This window comes from Heliangelus exortis, chromosome 1, assembly GCF_036169615.1.
Source record: "Heliangelus exortis chromosome 1, bHelExo1.hap1, whole genome shotgun sequence".
NCBI classification, from domain to species: Eukaryota; Metazoa; Chordata; class Aves; order Apodiformes; family Trochilidae; genus Heliangelus; species Heliangelus exortis.
This window is the reverse complement of record NC_092422.1, coordinates 120117698-120143023: the sequence shown is the minus strand read 5'-3', so window position 1 is coordinate 120143023 and position 25326 is coordinate 120117698. Positions and strand designations below refer to the sequence as shown.

Genomic DNA, 25326 nt, shown 5'->3' with positions numbered 1-25326 from the left:
AGGGTGGTGAGACACTGGAACATGTTGCCCAGAGATGCCCCATCCCTGAAAGCATTCAAGTTGTGTTAGACAGGACTTCATGCAATATAAAGAGATCTGAATCTCTTCAGAGAGAGGTGTTCCTGCCCATGCAGGAGGGTTGGAACTAGATGATCTTTAAGGTCCCTTCCAACCAAAACCATTCTATGGTTCTATTACATGAGTCTATGCTCTTACTTCAGTATTATCATAACATCACAACATCATATTCACATCATTGCAAATAATTGCTAAGCTTAGTACCTTTGACCACTTAGAGACTTCTTGAAGCACAAGTTTATGATTTAGTCTGCCTCATGTCCCTGAAGCTATCCCCACATCATGCCTGTTTGTTTTATACTCTTGGTTTAAAAAGCTTTTCAACAACAGCATTTGTTCACCACTCCTCAACAGACAGTTTAACAGCCTAATATATCTCAGTACCATCAAAATGTTGTTCATTACCTACTGGGGATCCCACACTTCCAATCTGTTCTTTCTTCTGTGTGCAGCACAGAGCTCAGATACCTCCTGCTTTACTGCGCTTGGAGTCAAGGCAAAAGCAGGAAGGCTCTGCCCAAGGATTGTGCCTTGTTCCTCAAACTCTAGCCTTCACCATTTATTTTTGACAGCAATGAAATCAAGTGCTTGGAGTATCAGAAGAAACAGCTTATAGCACCTGAAAAGGAAGTGCTTTCAAAAGCAGACTGAGAAGGAAAGGTGAGGTAGAGGCTAGAAGACAGCTGAAGCACCGTGCTGCCTAACTGTGACAATAGACAACTCACAGAGTTGCCTGGTTTTCCCAGAAAAACCTGCACAATGCAGAAAGCATTCAACATCTTTCACTGAAGAATAATGTCCTGCCTCATTACAAACACACCCCAGAAATTATGCCACTGAACCAGAGAAAGTGACCCCTAAGATCAATGTTATTTTTTTCCCCAAGAAACAAAGCACTGACATTCAGCAATGCAAGTTTCATCTGAAAGAGGTTACATGGAGCAGCAGAACCAGTCTTTAAAAGTCAGCTTTAGGAGACAAGGAGAAATGGAGGGAAAGGACAGAATGAACTAGGAACAGCTTTCTTTTTCTGATAGAGCATCTTGCTACACATGAGAAAAATACACAAAAGTTTGCCTCTTCCCAGTGAGCACTTTTCCTCAAAATTGAGTTCTATCATGCATTGTCCTGAGTGAAGAGAAGGCAGTTCCTCAGCACATCCCTACTTTACCACAATTTCACTTCCATGCAGAGAGGAAAACAGGAAGATGTATTTCTGATCCACTCACATTAATAACCACCGGGAAGTGCTTTGCTGGTCTTGACATGTTTATTCTATTTCCTACAGAGTCAAAGAAGGTAACTCTTAAGCAAGGACTCTTCTCATACACTGTCTTTTCCCAAGCTCAAAATGATGTATTTTGATCTCATCATACTTCCTGCATGAAGTTTAAAAGAATACAGCTTCACCTATTCCAGAAAGCATCTTTAAATGATGTTGCACTTAAAAGGTACCTTTTATATTGAGAATCTCTAAAAAAGCAAGTTTTCAAAGAAAAAGTATCTTCAGCACTATTCCCCCCCACTTCCAGCATAAGCCCTTAGCATAGTGAGAAAAATCATTAAGTTTTTTTTTAGTTCCTCTACAAAGTACCTTAGCAATACATTAGCTCCTAAAACCTTCCTCCATTTCTTCTTCTGTGGTGCTTGTAGGTATTGCCGTAGTTTTACACACCTCCTTCCTTCTCAGATCAAATGGCTGCTTGATCTTAGGACCAGAGAATTTGTGTTGGAGCAGACCTGGGGAGGTGATCTAATTCCACCCCTGACTTGGGGAGGTGATCTAGTTCTACCCCTTCTCTAGTCTACATAGGCTCAGCTATGAAGTCACAAAATTTATCCACTTTGGCCTTGAAAAACTATGAGGATAGACACTGCACAACCCCTCTGGGCAACCTGTTCCAACACTTGACTGTACTCATAGCAGAAAAGACTTTAATTGTATCTGGCTTGAACTTCTTGTTTCAACTTAAATTTGTTTTTCCTCATTCAACCACCATGTACCAATGCGAAGAGCCTAGCTGTGTCTTCTTAATAACCTTTTCTCAAGTATTGGAAGGCTACTACAGGTCTTATCAAAGCCTTCTCTTCTCCAGCCTGTAGAAAACTCAGTTCCCTCAGTATATGATCCTCATACTGAATCAGGGCCCAGAGCACACTGGAAGACTCTTAAAGGCCCTGATCAGCCTCACCTCCATCCATACTCTGCCCATGGCACCAGAGGCTCCATTCAAGCTCAGCTTTGCTCTTTCAAAACACAGCTGTAGGTGTGCCTGTCTCCAGGCAGGCCCATGGATGGTTATGGACTCTTGATCTAGACCCTGGCCCATGCTGTGACTTCATCATTACAACCTCAAACCTGCTGCATCACTATGGACCTGCTCAGTGATAACGGGACTGTGTCTCACACTGATTACCATCACGGGGCATGATCCTGACCTGCTGATTCATGTCTCAACCTGATCTCGGACCTGCCATACCACCCAAAACCTCCACTGTTATCTAGACTTGCTTGGCACTGGCTGCCTCACTTGCTACCATGAGACAGGGCCCTGACTGGTGAGGCACCTGCCTTGCTGGCTAGGTTGCCATACTGGGCTCCCTGTTCCCCATTCCTTACCAAGGGCCAGCTATTCCAGGTGTACTCCAGCCACCTGATGACCCTCCACTGGACTAGGTCCAGTTTACCCATACCTTTCTTTTTTCTAAAGGCAGAAAATTGGATGTGATATTCTAGACATGTCAAGTGTAGGTTGACAATCACCTCCCTTGGTATACTGGCTGTAGTCTTACTAAAATAATCCTGCATAGTGTCATTTGCCTTTGCTTCCAGAGCAAACTGCTGCCTCTTAACTTTCTTTAAAGTATTCTCTTCTCTTTTTGTGCTCCAGTAAATGTAGCCACATTCTCACAATTTAGAAAACTAATGGGGCATAAGTCACTCGCAAATAGCACAATACTGAAACATGACAAAAGTGAAAAACTGAGATGGGTTTTCAGTTGTCAAACCCAAGAGTAACAGGAATGTAAATGTACTGCCTCTAAAACAAGGAGCCTCTTCTGCTCAAGGCGAAACCAACTCCATACAAGCTTTTTTACTTACAGAGTAAGTAATACCTTGACAAAGTCTTAGATTCTCTAATGCAAACTTGCTAGGGCCACATCCCACAAATGTGAAAGTAACTCTTCAAATCAGTGCTGCAGCCTCAAGTCTTGTTTTACTACTTCATCTTGTGCTGTTTCTATGTTTCACTTTTTTATTGCAATGGTTTAGTTCCTGCATTTAGGGAGGCAGAGGTTAAACACTAAAAATAAACAGTTGTGATGGAAATAACCTCATGGACAAGCTGAGGTTTAGCTTACTTTGGAAGAAGATAGCTTAAAATAGCAAGGAAAGCAAAGACTGTGGGACATGCATCTCTGATGGCTATTTTCTGCTAAAATAACTACAATAACTAAGATAACACTGATATTCCCAGTTAACCCTCTATCCTCCTCAAGAGAGATGAACACAATCTTTCTAACCTCAGAGCTTTGTCTGGATAAATAAAAGATGCTGCATTCGTTATATTCCCACCAAAAAGTTTTCTCATGCTACTTTATTCATAAGAATTAGTTTTAAAGAAAGTATAAATGCCCAAAACCAAATCTGCTATAAGTTCTACAGCCTCATTATAGAAAAGGTCTCGTCTGCAGGATTTGCAATTTGAACACAGGTCTAAAAATATGAAAGGGAAAGATTTAGAGGCAGAAGCATTAGCTCTGTTGGTTTTCATTCTCAGACCTTAGAAAAAACGCAGAACGGACACAAAGGGCATAGAACTATGAGGACTGGTTAATTTTTTTTCTTGCTGTTATCAACTGCATGCACATCACACTAATAACTTAGCTTTTGATATTTTTAAAAATTATTGAATGCTTAGTGTGGCCCCATATCCTATGCTAAAATTATTCATATGAATGCCTTTATGCAGAGGCTGTTATCTTTTGCCATTATACACTGCCACTACAAAGAACTTCATCCATCAAATTAAACAAATCCTTAAAATTACCCGGGGCAGCTGTTAATGAGATTTTTGCTACAGTAATATGTTAAATTTTGGCACACACAGGCTCATCTAGGACATCACAGTAACATCACAAACTAGCCACATTGTTTGACTCTCATGGCTGTTCTGGAGAATATCCAGCTTTTTCCTGGTCAATAAAGTTCAAAATAAGTTCAGTGTAGTCAGGTAGGAAAATCAGGTGCTCCCATTCATAGTCCTGTGCTTCAAACCACAAAGCCATGCAGAGTAAAAGCATTGGGCAAAAAAAAAAAAGAGTAAAAGAATTGATAAAAGGAAAAGTAAAAGAAGTGGAAAAAGGTAAAGAAACGGAGCTTTATTCACTCTTGTAGTCTATATTTTTTTCCCCAGCACAGCATCCCCATACCACAGGTCCTCCCTCCCCTCTGCCCATCTGAAGACCCCGGAGCTTAAGGCCTTTTTTGAGAGGCAGAGCTCACGGACCTCCCACCACCTCTAAGGAGCAGGGTGACAAGCCGATATCCAAGATCCAGAAAGAAAAGTTTCCAAAAGCTTGAACAGGAAAAGACAAAGCTGGAGTCAAGTTTTACGTAAGAAGGGGGAAGGCAGGAAATGTTGGCACCACCTCTGCGGGTGGCTGCCGAGGAGAGCTGTCAGCCCACCGGACAGCCGTGAGCTTGCTCGCCCATCGCCCCTGGGCTGCCGGACCCTCTCCTGCCACCCGAATTTCCCTCCCTCCCGCCGCCTTCATGCGTGTTCTGTCTCCCACCCATCCCAAAGCTCGGCTCGGCGCCCTGCTCCAGCCTCGGGGGGAAGGGGGGGAGGAGGAAGGAGGGAGCGGTGTAAGCACGGGAGAAATGAAGCACCCCTCCTGAAAGCAGCGCTCTTGCAGGCGTATTTCCCCCGTGGCGGGGAGAAATCCCCAGCCGAAGCCCTATGATCCCGTGAGTGATGGGCAACGCGGGCTCTCCGGCGGTGAGCAGGACACCGTACCGCTGGGCTCTCCTCGCCCCCCTGAACTAACTTCTTTCCCGTTTCCGCAAAAATCATACCGACATTATGGGGGTGAGGACTTGCTGTTTTCACTGAATACCCTTACCCCTACGAGCCTCCCGCTCCCCTACCCCGCCCGCCGGGACCCCGCCGCTCCCCCAGAGCCAGGCCGGCCCCTGCCATCAGCATCCCCCCCGCATTCCCGCCACCGGCTGCCCCCCGCCCGCCCTCCCTCCGCTGCCATCTTCCGCGGCCGGGAAGGGCTCTCAAGTTGCCGCCGCCCTCCGTGGCGCCGGTTCTCACCCGCGCGTCCGTGGGCCGAGCCGGGCCGAGCCGGATGGGGCCCAGCAGTGGAAGAGCTGCGGAGGCACTACAGGACACGGCTCCAGCTCCTGCCAGCGGAAACGGGAGGAGGGGCGCGGACCGGCGCTACCGAGCGGGGAGGAGCTGGGGGCGCTGCCCAGGGAAAGCTCCAGCCCCGCGGATGAGGGGAGGGCGAGCTGCCGGCTCTCCTCCATCGCGCCTCGGACTGCTGAGAGCCGGCTCGGCTGAGTCCGGAGACGCCATCCCGCGCCCTATCTCCTTTTCTGGGAGTTTTGCCCGGATCCTGCTAAACGCCGGCCCGGCCCATCTCCGTGTGCTACCCACGCACGCCACAGCAAACACCATTACCCCCTCTCCCCCGGGTGGCTGCCGGGGGCATTCACCATGTGCACGCCCTTGGAATTGAGGGGCTGCGCCAAGGGTAGGGACATCCACTGCCTGTTCCCGTCAGCTCTGTCCCCTGCCCCGAGGGTCTGCCATTGATCGTCTCCTCTTGGTTCCGAGAGGCACGGGCAGTAGCCGTGCTGAGCTGTGAGGCACCGGGCTGGGATGGATGGAACCCACTGTTGTCCAGATTGCTGCTACAAATGGCAAACCCATAGCTGAGTTGTTTGTTGGTTTCCAGCCCACAACTGCCACAACTGCTGTGGTTTCTAGCACCAAGTAAGCTCGTCTGTTATCTGTGATGCTCTGTGACAGAAGTCCATGAGGGAGATCCTCTGAGATTCTACAGAAAGCAGGAGAGGAGTTTTGGCAACCAATCTGAGAATGAGCTGCCACTCCACAATCAAGTTGCATCTTTGTTTCCTCTTTTTCCTGAAACACATGTCAATGACATGCACTATTAGAATAAGCCAAGCAACATGCCTACCCCCACCTGACTTCCCCTGGGTGCAAGTGGAAGTGCCACAGAAAGTTACCAGAACCAACTTCAAACATTGTCTCCAGCTGAAGTGTATCTTGGGTCTTAACACTGAAGGGGAAGGTTCTGGTGCTAATCACCAACCTAAGTGATGTGTGAGGGGGAAGTGACCTAGAAATGTGACAGAAATACCTACAGAAATAGACAGCTATGGACATGGGCCTGCTGGGTGGAACTGTATTTTGCAGCATGTGAAGAGAAACTCAAGGTTCTTCTGCAAATATTTCTGCAGCAGGAAGATCTGTTTCACATTCCTAGGCCCCTTGTGTATTCTCATTTCCTTCTCTGGTGCTGCTGTTGTTGTCATACTTCTCAATGCAAGGTTATGTTTATATCAAACAGATTGTCTCATACCTTCCATTCTGTCCTGTGTAGATTTTTATAAGCTGCTCAGTTTAACAGAATCTAAGCATCCTGGTGGTAGTGATGCCAACAACACAACTGTCACCTGCCACATGCTTATATCCTCTCTGCCCCGGAAGAAAACCACGTGCAGCAGCATTCTGTTCTTCATTTATTTATGTACAACAGTACACAACTGTTGCTACATGTTTACCTTAAAGCAAGGAAGCATGGAAATCTGTCTTGCAATGCAGCAAGAGATAAAGAGATATGTGGAGAGAATTTAATTTGGTTCTTTGGCTCCAGGCTCCAAAAAAGACAGTCTACTGGTAACTGCTCTAATGCAGTTACTCCCATTGTGCCTGAGGACTGAAGGATCTTCATTCCAGAAATGTTGTCGGTCTTTAACTCAGGTTCAAGCTTTATATTAAGAACCACTTCTTCAAATACAAGCAGTGCAGGAAGTCAGTAGATAGTGAGGACAACTTTTACACTTTGGGTGGTGGTGTAACTATTGTCTGTTTGTTTGAACAGAGATAGCATGATGTGTTTTTTACCGGCTGGCATAAGCCCATGCAACTTTATACCCAGGTATAATTGTAGTTCAATTCAAAGCAAAAGATGTAAATGAAATCAAGTCATCATTTGGAGACTGCCTTGGACAGAAGCTTAAAAACTGCTTGGAAAGAAGATAAAATGTATGGGAGCTTTGTATGAACTTAATGGTCACTTAGGGAAGAACTTGAGGGTCACTCTGAAACTGGGGAGGCTAACACTGCAGATGCAATTTCTCCTTCATCTGGTCCAAGATGTCAAAGAATATAGGAAGAATGAGCTGGATAATGGGGTCACTGGGAAACCGTTGCACCAAAGGGTAAAGCACATATGTAATATGTGGGTCTAGATACTAAAGTAGAAAGGTATTTAAATTCAAACCCTACCTCTCCTCTAGGCTTATATGTTTTCTTTGTTGGCAGTGTCATCTTAAGAAGTTCTCCCCCCTTACCATAGGTAAATGAAATAATTGAAATGAACTTGTCCTACCTGAAGTGTTTCTTTTGGCTTTGAAGTGAAGATGAAGGGAGAGCTCCTGCCTTACTTAGTTCTGTGTTACTCACACCCATGATCTGTTGTGTCTTATTTCAGAAGACTGTATTTAAGTGGAATTATTTCAGTAATCAAGTTTGACATGATTCCACAAGCAGATGTAGCTGCACTATTGAGGGCTGATAAGCCAAAGCATGTGGGCTGGAAAAGAAAGAAGACACAATTGAATGAAAACATTTGAGATGATTTTTTCTAAAGAAAACATGGATATTTAGATCTGTTTTATTAATTTATCTTCAAATGCCTCAGTGTTGTGGCTGTAAAGTGATCAGGAGAATCAGCTTTTGCTGTTTTATCCTTTGTTTTTACAGTGTTTTTTTAGACTAAGCTAAATATTTCTAGTATTTCTGCCCCAATAGAAATAACACTTGCAAGAAACTCTGAGTTCTTCATTTATTGTTGGTTGTTTACAGTTCAATTTAACCTGCCCTCTTCAAACTAGGCTATCTCTTTTTAAACGTCTGTTCTGATGTTTGCTTTCCTTTATTTTGCAGCTGTCTCTTAGTTCTAATGCACTGTCTAGTTCCACCTGGTGAAATCTCAAGAAAAGAAATCTTGGGGACAGAGATCTGAGGTCTTTTCAGTCTTTGAAATCTTTCTGCATGCATCTTACCCAGTCTGCAAGGGAACAAAAACCTTTTAGTCCAGAGCAAAATGTCTTGTACTTTTTAAGACTCACAGTTTTAATAAGAATTCCTCATCTAATAGCTTCCATAAAAGTCATCTCTGTAAGACCCATGAATTTTCTTCTAGTTTCTCTGCTGTGTTTAAAAGGTAGGTAGATGTCTCTTGCTGACCCTGGTTATTGACATCAAGGAGCTCTGAATGCCAAGAGCAAGAGTATAAAGGAACAGTGCCAGATAAGAGGTTCTAGTTGCTGCTAATTGAAAAAAAGACCTGAGTGAGTGTCCCGAAAGCACCTGTCCTAAGATTTCAGCTGTTCTCCCCTGTCCTTCAGAAAGGGACCTGGGTGTCCTGGCTGATGGCAAACTGAATATGAGGCAGCAGTGTGCCCTGGCAGCCAGGAGGGCCAACTGTGTCCTGGGATGCATCCAGCACAGCATCACCAGCCAGCCAAGGGAGGGGACTGTCCCTCTCTGCTCTGCACTGGTACGGCCTCACCTTGAGTATGTGTGCAGTTTGGGGCACCACAGTATAGAAAAGACATCAAGCTATTGGAGAGCATCCAAAGGAGAGCAACAGGGATGGTGAAGGGTCTGGAGGGGATGATTTATGAGGAGTGGCTGAGGTCACTTGGATTGTTCACTTTGGAGAAGAGGAAACTGAGGGGTGACCTCATTGCAGTCTGTGGCTTCCTCATGAGGGGAAGAGATGGGAGTGGCACCAATTTCTTCCCTCCTGTGACCAAAGACAGAACTCGGGGAAATGGTAGGAAGCTGAATCAGGGGAGGTTTAGGTTAGATATTAGGAAAAGGTTTTTCACTCAGAGGGCAGTTGAGCAATAGAGCAAGCTCCCCAGGGAAGTGGGGACAGCACCAAGCCTGCCTGAGCTCAAGAAGCATTTGGATGATGCTCTCAGGCACATGATGTGATTCTGGGGATGCTGTACACAGGGACAGGAGTTGGAGTTGGTGATCCTGGTGGGTCCCTTCCAACTTGGCATATTTTATGATTCTATAACTCTTCAGCCTATTGGCTTGTATTCTTTGCTTTGATAATATCTTAAAACTGTGTTAATGTAGCTATGTAGTTTATTTATGATCAGCTGATGGACTAAATAGACTAATTTGGCTCATTTCCTTTAGAGACTCCTCCATCAGGTCTGCTGTACTGGATGTAAACTTGCAGTGGATGTTTGCAAGTACCAGGCTTGTGTTTGCAGAACAGTACTAATACAGATGCCAAGCAATGTTTCCATTGCTGGAGCCTAAATGCTGCACCCTGTCTGCACAGGCTCCCATTGCAAAAGATCTGTTGTCTGTGTTAGTCAAAAATACTTTTTCCAAGAGTCAGTTGTTTTTTGCATTCTTAATGAGGTATTATTTGATTTATGGTGGGGTGCTGTTTTGTTTTTTTTTCTCCTCCACACGTTGTTCAGAGCTCAGAAAAGAAATTGGATAGGGCTAAAACAGGCAGGTACATGCATCAGTAATGGATCTCTAGAGATCTCTTCCAACCCCTACCATTCTATGGACTGTAACCAGCTGGTGCTGTGGATACACATGGAGCTGACTGTGGTGGCTGGCTGGTTTTGCAGAGAAGTCAATTTATTTGCTCCCAGATGGTTTGGTCACGTTGCTGTGGCTAGCAATGACACACGGTGATCAAGAGGGAGACATGAGTAGCATACAACAGTACACATTTCAAGATGTATCGTTTCCTAAGTGGCTTGTCTGTCTCCAAGCTTGACTGATTCTGGTTACCAGCCACACAGATCTAATCTGTTTGCATCTACATTCTGTGTTGCTGTTTGTCAGTTTTTGAAGTTGTTTCTCTCAGAGAGAATAGACACAGCAGGGATTTTGTGTACAGGAAAAAGTTGTAGATATTTCTTAACAGGTACAAAAAATGCTTGTCTTTTACTAGCCACTTCAGCTTCTGCACATAGAAGGTTAACAGCACTAGACCTAAACAGTAATTAGAAGAGGGCAGAGTCTGCAGGACTGGGAGGAAAATGCTTCATTATATATGAAAATTAAATGGAGCCATAATGAGAACCAAAAAATCTTTTCCAGCTGTGACTTCATGGCATCAGCTTTGGTGTTCTCCTTATCCACATCCTTCCCATGCCTCAAAGCACAGGTTTGTGACCCAGATGCAGGCCATGAGCCACGAAGTGCAGAGTGCATGGTATAGGCAGTATCATGTCAGCAGCCCCACAGTAATGTCTGGTGAAGACTAATCCTGTTCCAGACTTACATGCAAATAGAAAACTGCACTTGGACACTTAAAACAGATCACCTGGCATCTAAGAGCTTGGAGAGGAAGTATGTCAAATAGTCCTCTTTCCACATCAAATTGATTGCTCAGACCCACTGAGACTCCAGCTGTAGGGCTATGTGTTGTGAGGATAGTGCTGGCACAGCTTGTGCTTACCTGAGCACAAAAACTGTGCCCACAGTGACTGGAAGCTAGCCTACGTTATTCCTCACACTCAGGAAGAGTGTGAGGGAAGATTCAGAAAGTAGTGACCTGTTATCCTAACCTCAATAACTGCAAAAATTATGGCGAAGGTAATATCAGGTGCTAATAAAACATTTAAAGAACACTGTAATCATCAGGCACAGTCAGTATGGGCTCACAAATTAAAATTCCCATGTAAATAAACTGATGTCCTGTGATAAAGTCACTCCTCTAGAGGGTAAAGAGATGTAGGGGTTTCTGTATTTCACTAAGGCTTCTGGTACTGTGAGATGAGCAGATTCACAGTGTGCTGGGTGAAGAAGTGGCTGAAGGGCAGGGCTCAAGGGGTTGTAGTGAATGGGGCTACGTCTGGCTGGTGACTGGTAACCAGTGCTGCAACAGAGAGCCAGAAAAGATTGTTTTGAATCCTAAGGTCATAAACTAAGTATTACAGACCTAGGGGTGGCACTATAGGCTTGAATAAGTCAGTTTTACACAGGCTTTGGAAAGCAATTCAGAGAAAGAAACTCCATACTGTCAGCCAGCAATGAGCCAGAGGAATACTCAAAATTTAAGTCATTGAGGAAAACACTGCATGCTTCTCTACACTTATGACCTAGCAAAGAGTAAGTGCTCTCAACACTAGCTTCAAAATAAAACCATGATGTTTTCAAGGTATCAACAGATTCCTCACCATAAGTATTGTGCAGAGTGTTGAAGCTACCTTTATCCAGCTAAGTATAGTGTTTACCAGAACTTGTTTAAAGCTGGGTAAGAGAAAACACATCTACTGAAACACACAAGGAAGCTCATTAACACGTAAGGGCTAGGGAAAAATGTCAGTTGCAAAAAGCATCTAAAGCAGCAGATTGTCCAAAGCATCTTGTGAGAAAAGCTGAGGAGCCAGAGAACCCTTGGGAAATGAAACAACCGAGACTTGATGTGAAAGATACTAGTGCTTTCTCTTAGCATAAAGAAGAGTTTGGAAGAGATAACGGAATACAATAGCAGATGAAGTTTTTAAAAAGAATGTGTTCCAGTTAGGCATCGTCGTCTCCTCCCCTCCCACCCCAAACTCCTGACCTAACATACCAAGTAAAAGTGATGTTGATTATACACTGGAAGGTGTCTGGCTGACCATTTTTCATTAATTTCAGTGAGAGGATTTGGAATATTCAACAATATTTGTGAAAAAGCTCAGCAAACACTTAGACCTTCAAGTGCACAAAGCATTCCCGTAACACATGGGAAGAACGTTTTCTAGGAGTGGAAGATTGAAACTTTGAAGGGAGTTGAGATTTATATATTCAGGAAACAAAATAATCAATGAAGAGAAGTCAGAGAAGACTCCTGGTGTTCCTTGTAAATGAGTACAACTTCAACTACAGAAACAAAGCATTTCAAAGGATAGGAAGATGGCTAGGAAGCTGAAGGAGATACTTAACTCTGCAGGCTTCTATAAATGCTGTGGGAAGAGTTGTAGAGCAACTTCATGGAATCCACAGAGCCCTTTAACCAGCAGACTGAAAGCTGCTGGTTCATGAGTTCTTGAAAGAAGTCAGATTCCACCTGTGTGGCTAAGCCCTTACCTTCTCACATTCTAATAAACCCCTCATTTCTAACAGTATCTCAGATTCCTCAAGTACCCTTAAGTACTTTCCTCTGTGCCAAAAATGCCAGGTTGGAAAAGTCTGCTGTGAGAAGTGTTTCCTAAGGTGTGGTGGTGCACTGTGGGGAAGGGAGATGTAACACCATATACCCACATCTGTGCCATGGCATTGCACCTGGCCACCCGATAAATTGTCTCTTCAGTGGTTTGACAGGAAGCATCATGCAACCCACCTCTTTCTTCAGAGTAACAGGAATGACTTGATCTTCTCCCACAGCAGCACCATTCTGGGGACCAAGATTACTGTCTCTCAGTGACCCTTGAGTAAACAACCTCAGTTTACAAGTAACACAGAGAGACTGTGCATGATTGTCTTGTAACCATGGAAAGCTAACTTTTCACTGTTCTCTCTCACCCTTTGCCTGCGAGTTGCTGGCCAAATGGCACTCTTTGCAATACTTGTGCACCTCACTTGCTGCAACCATTAGGTGAAACAGTTTGATCTCTGTAAACAATTATTTTGCTAATGTACAAGAGCAAAGCCCAGCTCCCCGAGCAGTGCTAGCTGTGTAGGGAGAACAGAAGCAAAAGCAGCAGGAGTGACTTTGATCAGTCAAGTCAGCCAAACTGATACATGGAGGAAATTTGTTGGGCGAGAAAATATGATTTAACATATCAAATTTTCTAAGCATAACTTCATCTAAAAGGAAAAAAAGAAACATTGGTTTCTCACTGTCATGCACAGAAAAGAAGGAAACAGTATCTAGTGTCTAACAGTAGGAAGGTTGTAGGAGCCTATGACTGTACGCATGCAAAGGTGGAGAGCTAGAGAGGCAGATATGTAGGTTATATGTGCAATTTCTATACACATCATGAACCTAAATATCTGACACCTATCTAAATGTATGATAAGCATGCCTATGCCTGTGATGACCTACAAATGAATATATACAAGTGCACACACTCAGACCACTCAGATGTAGCACAAAAATTTTCAGCCTGTATATATGTGGTCAAACTTGTGAAAGCTTCTGTGCCATTGCCCTGTCTGTGTGCTCAGGTGCATACTACTCCTTTTATGATCACACCCTGTGTGTGGTCTGTGAGAAACATGTTCCAGAGGATGCTGTTTGCGGTAAAACCTTTAAACAGTTATTTGCAGGCTCCTTTGACTCTAAGTCTTTTCACAAACTTTGTCTTTGTCTTAGCACAAACCTGGAGATATAGAGTTATTTGACCCCGTCAATCACAAGACAGCTCAGAAGTGCTTTTCTGAAAATACACAATATCTGCAGTTTATTTTTCAGTTTGGTATGAGGGGACAGGGGTCATTCAAGCATGGGCTTTTTTCTTTGACATGCATCCCATAGATGACTCAGAGCAGTCTCTAGTCCTTCACCAGCCGGTAGATGTGATGCTGGGCACCGTGGTCACTAGTTGACACCTCAAAAACATATGCTATGCACAGCAAGGTCTCCTGTGTGTCTCTGTTTGTCACAACCTAGACAGAAAAGAAGAGGAAGCTGAGATAGCAACTGCTGTTTTTCTGCTTACGTATTCCAATACACTCAACACAGACCAAAAAGTCGGTAATAGGCAAAGATCAGAGAAGCACAGGAATTATACACAGCTCAGCCACCACAACCCCTGGTCTATGTTCACAGCCATTAACAGTTCCTTTCCTCTACCCACTCCTACTTGCCAGTGGTAGACACAGACCATGAGGATTACAAAGTACAGCACATTTTACAGGAGATGTACAAGTTTGACCCTTACATCTCCCATTCATACACTGTAGATGTCAGGAGAAGGATGGCTGCTATATCTGTACATTCTTAAAAAAGCTCATGTTTTTCCATTTCTTTTTCTATGGTCCCTCAGGAACCTTAGATTCTCTGCAATGTGTCTTAGTGTCAGAAGCATGGTGATGGAACAGTGTTGTCCTAGTTTCAAAACCATGTGCTGCCTACACTACATGGCAGGGACCAATGAAATATTGCATCCAAAGCTCCTAGCTCAGCATCTCTCTCTCTCTGTCACTGCACAACTTTGCACATTCTTGTCATCTGAGTTTGTGCCATGGCTAAAGCTTCAAGCAGTTCTCTCCCGATGAAGGAGATACATCTTTATCAGCAGTAGCACCAACTCAGGTGCAGAAGAAAAATATACCAGCTGGAGGCTTGAACTGCACCAAAGTCCAACCATCCTTGTGAAAACAGGAAGAAAATAGCTGTTTACAAATTTGTTTATTAATTTTGGCAGCTTGATTTTACTCTATTCTGTTTTCTTTTCTTACTTCATGATTGGGTTTGCAGCTGAACCAACCTTTTTTTCTCCAGGCCACTGTGAGTTATACACCTACAGATGTGGTAAGGCACCAGAGACTTTTCTGGAAAATAGTCTCTGAAATCTTGCAGGTCTAGGTGCAGAGCAATGTGCAAAGCAAGATGAATCATGCTTGTGAGATTAAGGGGATTTAAGATCATGAAAGATTCTAGAAAAAGTATAATTTGACTTGTCACAGAAGTTGGTAGCAAGGACTGAGGACTAGCAGTATGCCTTGCATTAAGCACGACCATTTTTCAGCTCCCCTGTGGGGGAATAGAGTGTGGAAAATGCTCTGCCTGCTTCTCAGGGAGCAGGACTGCAAAGCAATATATAAAAAGCTGTGTGTCAGCACCCATGTAAGACTTGTCTCTCTGTGACAGGAGGTCAGGGAAGGACATGAGATAATGTGAGGACATTATTAAACTTGTTTTATAGCTGAGGTACCAGAGCCACAGAGTAGTGAAATATATTGCCTGAAGTCTCACATGATCTCCAGAAGATGGAATGAAGATCAATTGATTTACATTCTCTCATATAATTTTTAGCATCTCTTCTACTTACCCAGCCTCAGGTTTTCTGGGTGAAGACCTGTGATGTGTCTTTTAGAGGCAAGCACAGAACTCAGTCCATTAGGGAAATTCACAGTTTAAGGTGTCCTTGCCCTCTTCCCAAATTTAGGCAGTACCTGAGCCTGGAAAGGCTCCTGCTATAACATAGGCACTAATACATATCTAGTTGCTGCAGCCTTGCAGTACTGCCCAACCTAGAGGTTGCAATTACTCATGAAGATGTCACAGAGGTTTCCTCAATATGCACCTTGCCTTATGTGCCTCCATATTCTTTCCAGGTTCAGGATGGCCCTGAGGAAACAACTTTATTTTTTTTTACTACCTGGTCAGTGGATAACTCTTCCCATGACAAAATTATATGGCCTCTTAACAGTGCTCTTGAGGTTTTTCACTTTGCAAAAAGAGACAGGACCTCAACACTCATTCAGTAGTGGAATGAGCATTTTCTTCACTGACATTTACATCTTTCTCCTTCCTTTATCTCTCTGCCTTGTAAGTTCTCCCCTTATCTTTCTTTTTTTTTCTCTCTCTTACTCTCTTGGTGTCATATTCTCCTGCTGCTTCTCTGCAGAGAGCAGCACTTATGGAGCTCTTACTATCTCTAGAGCTCCATAAATGGTTTTGAGGTGCAATGCACATGAGACATATTAAGTTCAATGAGATGATGGGTTGCAAAAGGACATCTGCTTTGACTCATAACAGCAAACTCCTCTGCACAGGGCTTACATGTTTCCAAGCTCCAACGAAAACAGTTGAAAGTCCCACCTGTAAGATAGTAAAGTTCTCCAGCACACTGTTCATCATATACTTCTCAGGAAGGTGCTTGAGTTTATGAATGAAGTTTATCATGTATTCGCAGAGAGGGGAACGGTGAATGCGATAGGAATAGTGTCCATTTTCATAGCGTGCATACTCTGTCTGCAATGTAAAACACAAAGGGGCATATGGGCCTAATGTTACAATTAGCAGCATTAATCACATAAAGAGACTCAGAACAGAAAAATTACAATGACACTTTCAAATCTTTTTACTAATAGTAATGATCTGGTTAAGCATTCCTCTACAGTATTTTTTTTATCTTGAGCCCACTAAGTTCTTTGGATTGAGTTCTTTTTTCTTTAGAACATTGAGTTCTAGTTCAAGAGCAACTGACTGCACAGGAGCTGTTAAAAGTAACTCTGAGGAGCAAACCTATACTATGGTCTGCAACCCTACTGGAAAATGCTAGGTGTGGATAAACTGAAAAAGTTCAAAGCTACAGGAGGCTCACAGTAAGAGGCTAATCATATGCTCAGGATGCTTCACACCTGTTAAGTACAAAAGCCTTCTGGTACCTGTGAGAGACAGCACAGTACCCGTTCCCCCTTAGAGGAGGGTCAGGCCAGTGTTACACAGAGGGATTTTTTTGTTCACGTTCACATCTTAGCTCCTGTATATTTCATCTTCCTTTGAACAGAAGCAGAGGTTGGATTCTACCTTTTCACAGCAAACCCTTAAATACCTCTTACTTTCTTTCACCCCAAGAGCTTCCTTTCCTGTGCCCGATGACACCTTTCTTTGGTCTTTCTCATTATGCAAATACATAATGAGACTTCAGGCTTGTCTATATGATTGAAGATGGGTCTCAGGGAAGAATGTAGCTTGTACTGACTACTGACACAAACACTTGATGTTCTGCACACAGCCACTACTGCTGTGCATCTAAAGGCTCCTTGAGAAAGGCAGCAGCAGGGAGCAAGTCAGAGCAGTTCGTAGCAGCTGAATGTGGAATCATAAACAAATTCTTTGGTGTCAGATATATGCATAATTACGCAGTTCCATTGTTGCTTAAGCTGTGAGTGTACAAACACTAAGATAAACCTCATAAAATCATAAGCCAGTGCATTATTGCAGTATATCAATTATTGCCTATAGTCTATCAATGATCTATTCAGAAAACACTAATGGAAGTGAGGTGTTGCCTATTTGTTTTCACCTTTCTGGACTACAAAGCAAGTTTTCCTAATTTGTTTTGCAGCCCCTCAAAAAACAGAGGATTACAAGACCTAAGAATCTTACACATTCACATTTTCAGAAACTGAGATTAATGGAAAAAAAGCAAATAACACTAGACCGTCATTGAAATCCTGACCTACATGTCTCAAAAATAATTATCTATGTTCATCTCCCTGAAAACAAGCATAGGATATATTTTCCTTCAGAATATGTAGGATGCAAAACAGCAGCCAGAGAAAACCTTGCACCCAGGCATCTGCTCCTTACCTCAACTTTCTCTACCACTTGCTTTCCAAAGGAACACACTTTGGTGGAACAGGTAATGACCATGTTTTCTGGGCTCTCATACTGGCTGGAAACGCCATAGAAAGATCTGGATTCATCTTCAATATTGGTGTTCAAATCAGCCTGCCAGAAAAGAAAAAAAATAATTTTAAAAAGCAAGAAAAATAGATGGTTATTAATTGATGGTTGTGGAGTTTTTTCACCGTTATCTAAAGGGGGCTCACGTAGCCAAGATTATAATGTAGAGTGGCCAAAGCTCCTTACGCAGATTAATGTGCATCAAGTGTGCATGGGATATCTGAAGAGTATAAATTAAAATCCACTTCCTACTTCAAAAAATGTTGGTGGTGATTTGCATACACATTGGGGAAATCTGGTGGAATATCCCATTAAGATAAAAAACATATGACACAGCCCCATGCCTTACCATAACCCAACAACTCCAGAACAGCATGGAGGTACTCACAAAGCAATGGGGAGAGAAGACAGGAGGGCACTGTAGAGACAGAGCAATTCAACAGACAGGCTACTGAGCTGCCTCACTAACAGGGAAAAATAAGGGTACAGCACCTGTAATGAAGCTCTTCCACCCTGGCTGTGCGGGTAAGAGGAAAGAGACAAAACAGAGAGAAATAATATGTGAGTGTACACACACATTATTTAGTCTCAGGGAGAGTGATACAAAGAATGTAAGCAGAAAGGATGCAACATAAGGAATGCAGGTTGCTGATGGCTCCAGCTCAGTTCCATCTGAATACAAACCCATCTCCCTGAGCAGCCATAATTTCCAAATTTGGGTGCCTAACTGAAGCCTCATGTTGGGACCTAACTCCTGAAAATCCTAGTTGTCTGAGTCTTCCACCAGGGGTCATTCAAGCCATACTTCCAAAAAGGAGAGTCCCGCTCCCATAGGCTCTGAAAACACAAAGGGTGTGTGGGAATGCCCAGCTAAGTAGGCTTCCTCCTTTTAAAAGCTAAAAGGTAGAGCTTCTCTGTACTCCACAAGCCCAGGTGCTAGTTTGCACCAGCAGAAAAGCAATGATCAGTTCCCATAGGCTACTTCAGACTCTTCTATTCTTCCTGATGATCTGCAGGAAACTGCTGTGGACAGTGGATACAGTATGAATAGATACCATTCTAGCATGGTTTTCTTAGCCAGTCACAGTAGGTTTTTTATCAGAGATATAGAGTTTAGGACTAGCCTTGGAACTGGACCACCTCAATAATGACTTCCCTTTTAGTTTGCCACACAAAATAACTGTCTCTTCTCTACCATTAGATAATACTTATTATTAGATAGCTTATTTCTCGTAAACAGCAATTTCACAAGAGATTTAAGTCAATCTAGAAAGTGCCAGTCCAGCCTTCTCCCTATCTCCAGCAACACAACTTGCTGCTGCCTTTGTGCTACCAGTAGCAATTGCAAGACTCTGACCAGGGAAATGAGAGGGCTGAGCCCATGCAAACCAATTTTTTTTGTGGTTTTGGTGGATTAGTTTTCAGACAGACAAGGAAACTCACTTGGATCCCAACAAAGCCACATGGGCTGTAAGAGGTGAGAGCATGTAAAAGACAGATTTAGGATACATTTTTCATGAAGTACAGTGGGTAATGCATAACTTCAGGTATCTCCTAGACTACCAGTTGTAGCATTCAGATAATTCTAGTGGAAGATTTAGACCAGACAAGTTGACAGAATGCTCCAGTGTTTGCACTGGCAACACTAGGGATGTACTTACAACTTTTACCCTGATGACTCTACTCCTAATAGAGCATAACAGAACAGTATTTTAATACATGATCATACTCTTCAAACTGACTGTGTTTTTTTCCACAGTTTCTAGAAAAATCTTTAACAGTTGAACCATCTTCACCACAGATTATGGATGAGAGTTCATTTGTCAGAATGGCTTGCCTCCTTTTCTATAACTCCCTCTTTTAAGTAGCATCCCTCTCTCTTCAGTAGTGACAGATCTTCAGCCCTCATGAATATGCTTGGCCCTACATATGCAATAAATTCACCAGCTATGTGCTCATCCCTTCGTGTTTTCTTAAATTTGTCATCTCCTGCACACTGTATATTCAAGAACACTCTCCAGTTTCTCTGGAGATTGTTGTAAAAGTTGGTAATTATTTTATTTTCATGTTTTTTGCTCCTCAGAAGGTAGCTTTACAAAACAATTTATGCAGCTGAATAGATTCCTGGTTTGTCATAACAACTTATCCCTTTTTGCCCCTATTATTTTTCTGCCTCCTTACAGAGCCAAAAACTTGGACACACAAGTTAAAATTTATCAGTATAACGATTTTGATTTAATTAAAAAAAAATAATCTTTCAACCTTCACACTTGCAACACTGAAGTGATAATTTTTGTTCAAGACCTGGAAACAAGACTTGAAAACAGCTGGAGGAAATTTGGAAGCTTTTACATTGCCATGACTGCATGAATAACTGTGATAAAAGTGTTATACACCAATGGTTTGTAAAGTGTGGGGAAATCCAGGCTAGCTTTAACCTGATAGCACGGGCATTACGGACTTAATCATAATGCAGGTTGCCAAGTTAATTATTACAAGTAAGGCTGAAGTCCTTAATATCAAATATTGCCCACCACACTTGTGCAGCTATTTCCTTTGCACCACAAATGTGCAGAGAGTAGCAATGCTACTCTATTCTGGTTTAGATTTTTATTGAGTTGTAATAATACTCATTTATATAACTGCATTGTTTATTTGACCAAACTCCACCTGTCTAAATGAAGATTAATTCCTTCCCTTTTTCAAAGAGGAACTGAACTGGGAGTTCTTCACAATATTGTTCAGCAGTTTCCTGTGGAAGTTTGTATGGACCCACCTGCACTTTTCCTAAGAAATTGTCCCACTGAGTCAAAGAAACAAAGGATCAAGGCTCTAGAAGCTGGATCAGACTACTGCTCCACAAACACAGCAGAGGCCCTCACTGGGGAGCCAGACAAACATTTTTAGGGTCTCACTAGTAACACTGAAGTTACATTCTCCTGAACTCTTAATGGCAAATTAAAAAATCATGCAGTCAGTGAGGCAAAGCAGAGAGGTACCAGTTCACTTCAGGAGAAAAGCTTCATGTGCTCTGAGAAACCACTTCAGGTGCCTCCATAATTTAGGAAATCTCCCATCAAAAGACCAGAGTACAGAATTTCACAGCTAGTTAATATCTGTTTGAACAAGACTAAACTATTTGGCAGAAGCCAAAATTATAGGCAACAAAATGGGGGGTAGGGAACAAAACCAGAATTGCCAATGGTGAACAATGGAATGGTGTGACAAAACTTGAGGAAACAAGCACTAATGGGATTCCTCATTCTGCCTTGCAAGGTGTTGGCCACAATGTACCACACCTGAAGTGTTTCTACACTAATGCCCACAGCATGAGGAATAAACAAGATGAGTCTGAAACCCTGGCTCAGCCCCAGAAATTTGACATTATTGCTATAAGTGAAACTTGGTGGTTGAGTCCTGTGATTGCATGGGGGCAGTCCTTGTTGGATGGGTACTAAGTCTTCAGGAGAGAAAGCCAGGGCAGAAGAGGTGGTGGAGTGGCTTTGTACATCATGGGGGGGCTGGAGTGTATGGAGCTCACAGTTGGCAATGGCAGCTGAGAATCTCTGGGCAAGAATCAAGGGACAAACAAATAATGCGGATGTCATTGTGGGACCATACTACAGACCTCTTGGCCAGTATGAGGATGGCAATGACCTGTTCTTTGAGGAACTACGGGACACTTCTAATTCAACCACCCTTGTTCTTATGGTGGACTTCAGCTTGCTGGAAATCAGCTGGGAACAACACACAGCAAGCACAACCCGAGCCAGAAGATTTCTAAGCCATCTGGACAACAGCTTTATGGAACAGGTCATAAGGCAGCCAACTGGGAAGAATGCCCTCCTTGATCTGCTGCTTGTCAACAGAGAGAATCTCATGAGTGAAGTAGAGATCAGAGGTCATCCTGGCCAGAGTGACCATGAGGCAATTTAAGTTCAAGATCTCTGCTGACAAGAGGAAATCTGCCAGCAAAACTTCAACACTGGACATGAGGAGAGCAGACTTCTGGCTGATCAGGGAGCTTGTGAGTCAGGTCTCCTGGAAAAACACTTTTGCAGATTCTGGGGTTCACAAGTGTTGGTCACTCTTTAAATATTGCCTCCTAAAGGCCAGAGACCGGCAATCCCAAAATGCTGGAAGTCAAGCAGATGGGGGCAAGTCAACATGATGAGTGCAGTCAGGCCCTGCAGAGAGACCTCGACAGGTTAGAGGTGGGCATTCACCAACCACATGAAGTTTAACAAGGAAAAGTGCAGAATTCTGCACCAGGGGCAGGGCAACCCTGATGGCAAGGACAGACTGGAGGGGAATAAGTGGCTGGAAAGCAGCGTGGTGGAGAGGGACCTGGGTGTCCTGGCTGATGGCAAACTGAATATGAGGCAGCAGTGTGCCCCGGAAGCCAGGAGGGCCAACTGTGTCCTGGGGTGCATCCAGCACAGCATCACCAGCCAGTCAAGGGAGGGGACTGTCCCTCTCTGCTCTGCACTGGTATGGCCTCACCTTGAGTATGTGTGCAGTTTGGGGCACCACAGTATAGAACAGACATCAAGCTATTGGAGAGCTTGGTGAAGGGATGGCAAAGGGTCTGGAGGGGATGATTTATGAGGAGTGGCTGAGGTCACTTGGATTGTTCACTTTGGAGAAGAGGAAACTGAGGGGTGACCTCATTGCAGTCTGTGGCTTCCTCATGAGGGGAAGAGATGGGAGTGGCACCAATTTCTTCCCTCCTGTGACCAAAGACAGAACTCGGGGAAACGGTAGGAAGCTGAATCAGGGGAGGTTTAGGTTAGATATTAGGAAAAGGTTTTTCACTCAGAGGGCAGTTGAGCAATAGAGCAAGCTCCCCAGGGAAGTGGGGACAGCACCAAGCCTGCCTGAGCTCAAGAAGCATTTGGATGATGCTCTCAGGCACATGATGTGATTCTGGGGATGCTGTACACAGGGACAGGAGTTAGAGTTGGTGGTCCTGGTGGGTCCCTTCCACATGGCAGATTCTATGATGATGGTAACACTGATTCAAATCACTGCCATTCACTAACATCAGGCTCAACAAGGTTCCTGAAAGTGTTGTTGCACTGAAGCAATGGGGTCACTGACAGCTATACTGCACCTTTTATTCTAAAGTACCTCCCATCTTATGGGCTAGGGCTTTTAGATACTATCTTAGGGTGGTCAGTCAACAAGACCAGGGCACCCACCTCCTTCTGTCACCTCTGAAAATCTCAGTCTGTAAACATAGATAGAATTTCAGCAACTCTGAGGAATGACAGCAGCATCTAGCTGAGTGCTCCAGTTCACCTTTGCAGAAGAGAAGAGCTGCAACACCTCAGAGAGATACTGATGGCCTTACAGCTACAGTTTATTTACTTACTTGCAGAAGCTCCTTCCAATCCTTTTGTGGAAGTTACTGCACCCATACCAGCATGCACTTATCTGCTCTTGAATTATTTGCAACCTGGTATATTCATGTAAATTGAAAATGGCAATGATGTGCATGAATATAAGACCAAAGAGCTGCTCAGGAATAGAACTCAAATCTTATAGCTTTTCCTGCTATGGAGATTATTACCTCCTGCAGGGACAATATTGATGAAAAACACTGTTATTTCCATAGCAAAGTGACATCTAAACGTCAGCTGAGGTAAATCAATGAGGTAAATCACTGACAGATGCAATTAAACTTCCTAAGACCGCAACAGGACAAAATCATACTGCACAGCACAGGGTCTCTTAATCACCAAAAGAGCTACTGCTTTTAATTTAATATCTAAAAATGCTACAGCCCCCATGCCTAGATTCCCACAAGCTTCCCACAACACCTAGGCTACCAGCACTAGAAATTGGTTACTACTTTGGGGGAAGGACTCTCCTGTTCTCTTCACTTCCATAGTTTCTTTCTTAAAAGAAAACTTTGTGTAAAAGCACAACCAGTCCTGCCGTGACCATCCAAGGTAAATATATAAAGGTCTATATTCTTTCCAGCACATTCCATCCCTCAAAGATGCAAAAGACTAGAACTTAAGGGAAATGCATTTCACAGCACTTTCATCAAGTAGAAAGGGTAATCTTGACTTTATAGCTTGGGAATGTAGGGACTTGTTGAACAGATTCCTGAATATGATTCAGACCCAGAGACTAGGACCTAGGTGCCTCAGCTCCTCACTGGCAAATGCACTAGTATGTCCAACAAAAAGTAAGATAACCCTTGAATGCATTCTTTAACCCAGCCTAGGCAGCCAAAGGTGATACAATGAGTATTTAGGAAAGTCCACAGCCAATGGGCTGAATTGCTTTGTGCTCCAGGCTCCTTCTAGCCACTGCCAGCAATAGGGTGGGACTGCAGCAGGGGCATCAGCAGCATTCAGCTGGTTGGGTGGCATCCAGCACTCAAACAGCTGTTCCCCATCTTTTCAAGGGCAGAGGTAAAGGATCAAATAGATGTGGCTTATTACAAGCTAAATCTGAGTCATGAGTCACCAACTGGACCATACTACTTGATCTGACAAAGTCAGGGTTCTGACTTTGTCCAAGAAGTTCTAGATGCAAAAAGCTGTGCACATTCTAGCATAACAGCAACCTGATGTGTCTGGGATACATTCACCTTATTATGCAAGCTCAGCACAACGATGTATTTGTCCATAGCTTGCCTGATGACTTCCAAACGTACTGAAACTCCACTCATCAACGTATCTAATCTAGCACACCTCAGATCTACATATTGCATGCAAGAGAGCCAACCTCCCCAATTTGAGGGAAATATCTGGTATTTCCTTCTTTCTAAAGGAAGCAGAATTTTTAAATACCTACAAAACAAGAATTCTAGATGGAAGAGAAGGGTTTCATGCAGGGAACAACACAGTAACCCTCAACAAGGTGGTATGTGTGACTTTTCTTCTTTTTTTTTTTTTAAATCATATTTGGGGGCTGAGATTCTTAAGAGCTCTGCTGAAGACAGCTCTGATGAGCCTGAGTGTATCACTGAACTTCTGCAACCCCAAGAAAGAAACAGTTATAGAAAAGTTGACATTGTGTACCATCCTAACCATATACTAAGCCAAGATTTTTGTCTGATCATTGGTGGGAGTGAGTTTCACAGCTGATTACTGAGAATGGCATCATTCCCACTAGGATGAGGCTATGAATCAGAATTTCTCAAAAATTCTTCACAGAGGGAAACATGACCTTTGAGAATCAGTCTTCAGCTTATCTGAGGCTTTGAAAAGCAATGATTGGACAAGAGTCCAAATGGCACTACATGCTGTGAGAAACCATAGCTCACTGATATCTTGCTGACAGGTCCCTAGAGGTCAACAGAAGGGCATATGCTGGACAATTCTTTAAGAACAGCCCAAAACTTGTGCTACTGCAGCTTGAGCCTATACAAAATGGGGAAGGGGAGAGTTTCTGAGCTAGCCAAAGACAGCAGAAGGCCTTTCCAACAGTATGTGTAGCTGCTACTTAGCTACCCCCTCAGGACTGTGACTTCAAAATCCAGCTGATAGATTCTCTCAGCAATTCAGTCTTTCAATCTGCTTTTTTGCTGCCAACAACCTCTATAGTGTTAAACAATGTAGAGTATAA

At 43.5% G+C, this 25326-nt stretch overlaps 2 protein-coding genes across 10 annotated transcripts in view; both read right to left on the bottom strand.

Moving 5' to 3' along the window:
- The window catches only part of TSPAN9 (tetraspanin 9), a 167567-nt gene extending 162052 nt beyond the window's left edge, over positions 1 to 5515 (bottom strand). Inside the window, exon 1 of one of the 3 annotated variants that reach the window (XM_071762658.1) lies at positions 5403 to 5515. The gene's annotated coding sequence lies outside the window, so the exon portion shown is untranslated. The remainder of the gene's footprint in view (positions 1 to 5402) is intronic. The other 2 variants (XM_071762652.1, XM_071762644.1) reach the window with 2 other exon arrangements.
- Positions 5516 to 13752: 8237 nt separating this feature from the next.
- Positions 13753 to 25326, bottom strand: part of TEAD4 (TEA domain transcription factor 4) — a 57722-nt gene continuing 46148 nt past the window's right edge. For 4 of the 7 annotated variants that reach the window (XM_071762609.1, XM_071762588.1, XM_071762575.1 and 1 more), the window contains 3 exons: positions 17647 to 17787; positions 16111 to 16302; positions 13753 to 13988 (listed from right to left, as the gene is read on the bottom strand). In XM_071762609.1, coding sequence (XP_071618710.1) covers positions 13875 to 13988; positions 16111 to 16302; positions 17647 to 17787 — 447 coding nt within the window. In that variant the 3' untranslated portion in view covers positions 13753 to 13874. The remainder of the gene's footprint in view (positions 13989 to 16110; positions 16303 to 17646; positions 17788 to 25326) is intronic. The other 3 variants (XM_071762583.1, XM_071762599.1, XM_071762579.1) reach the window with 1 other exon arrangement.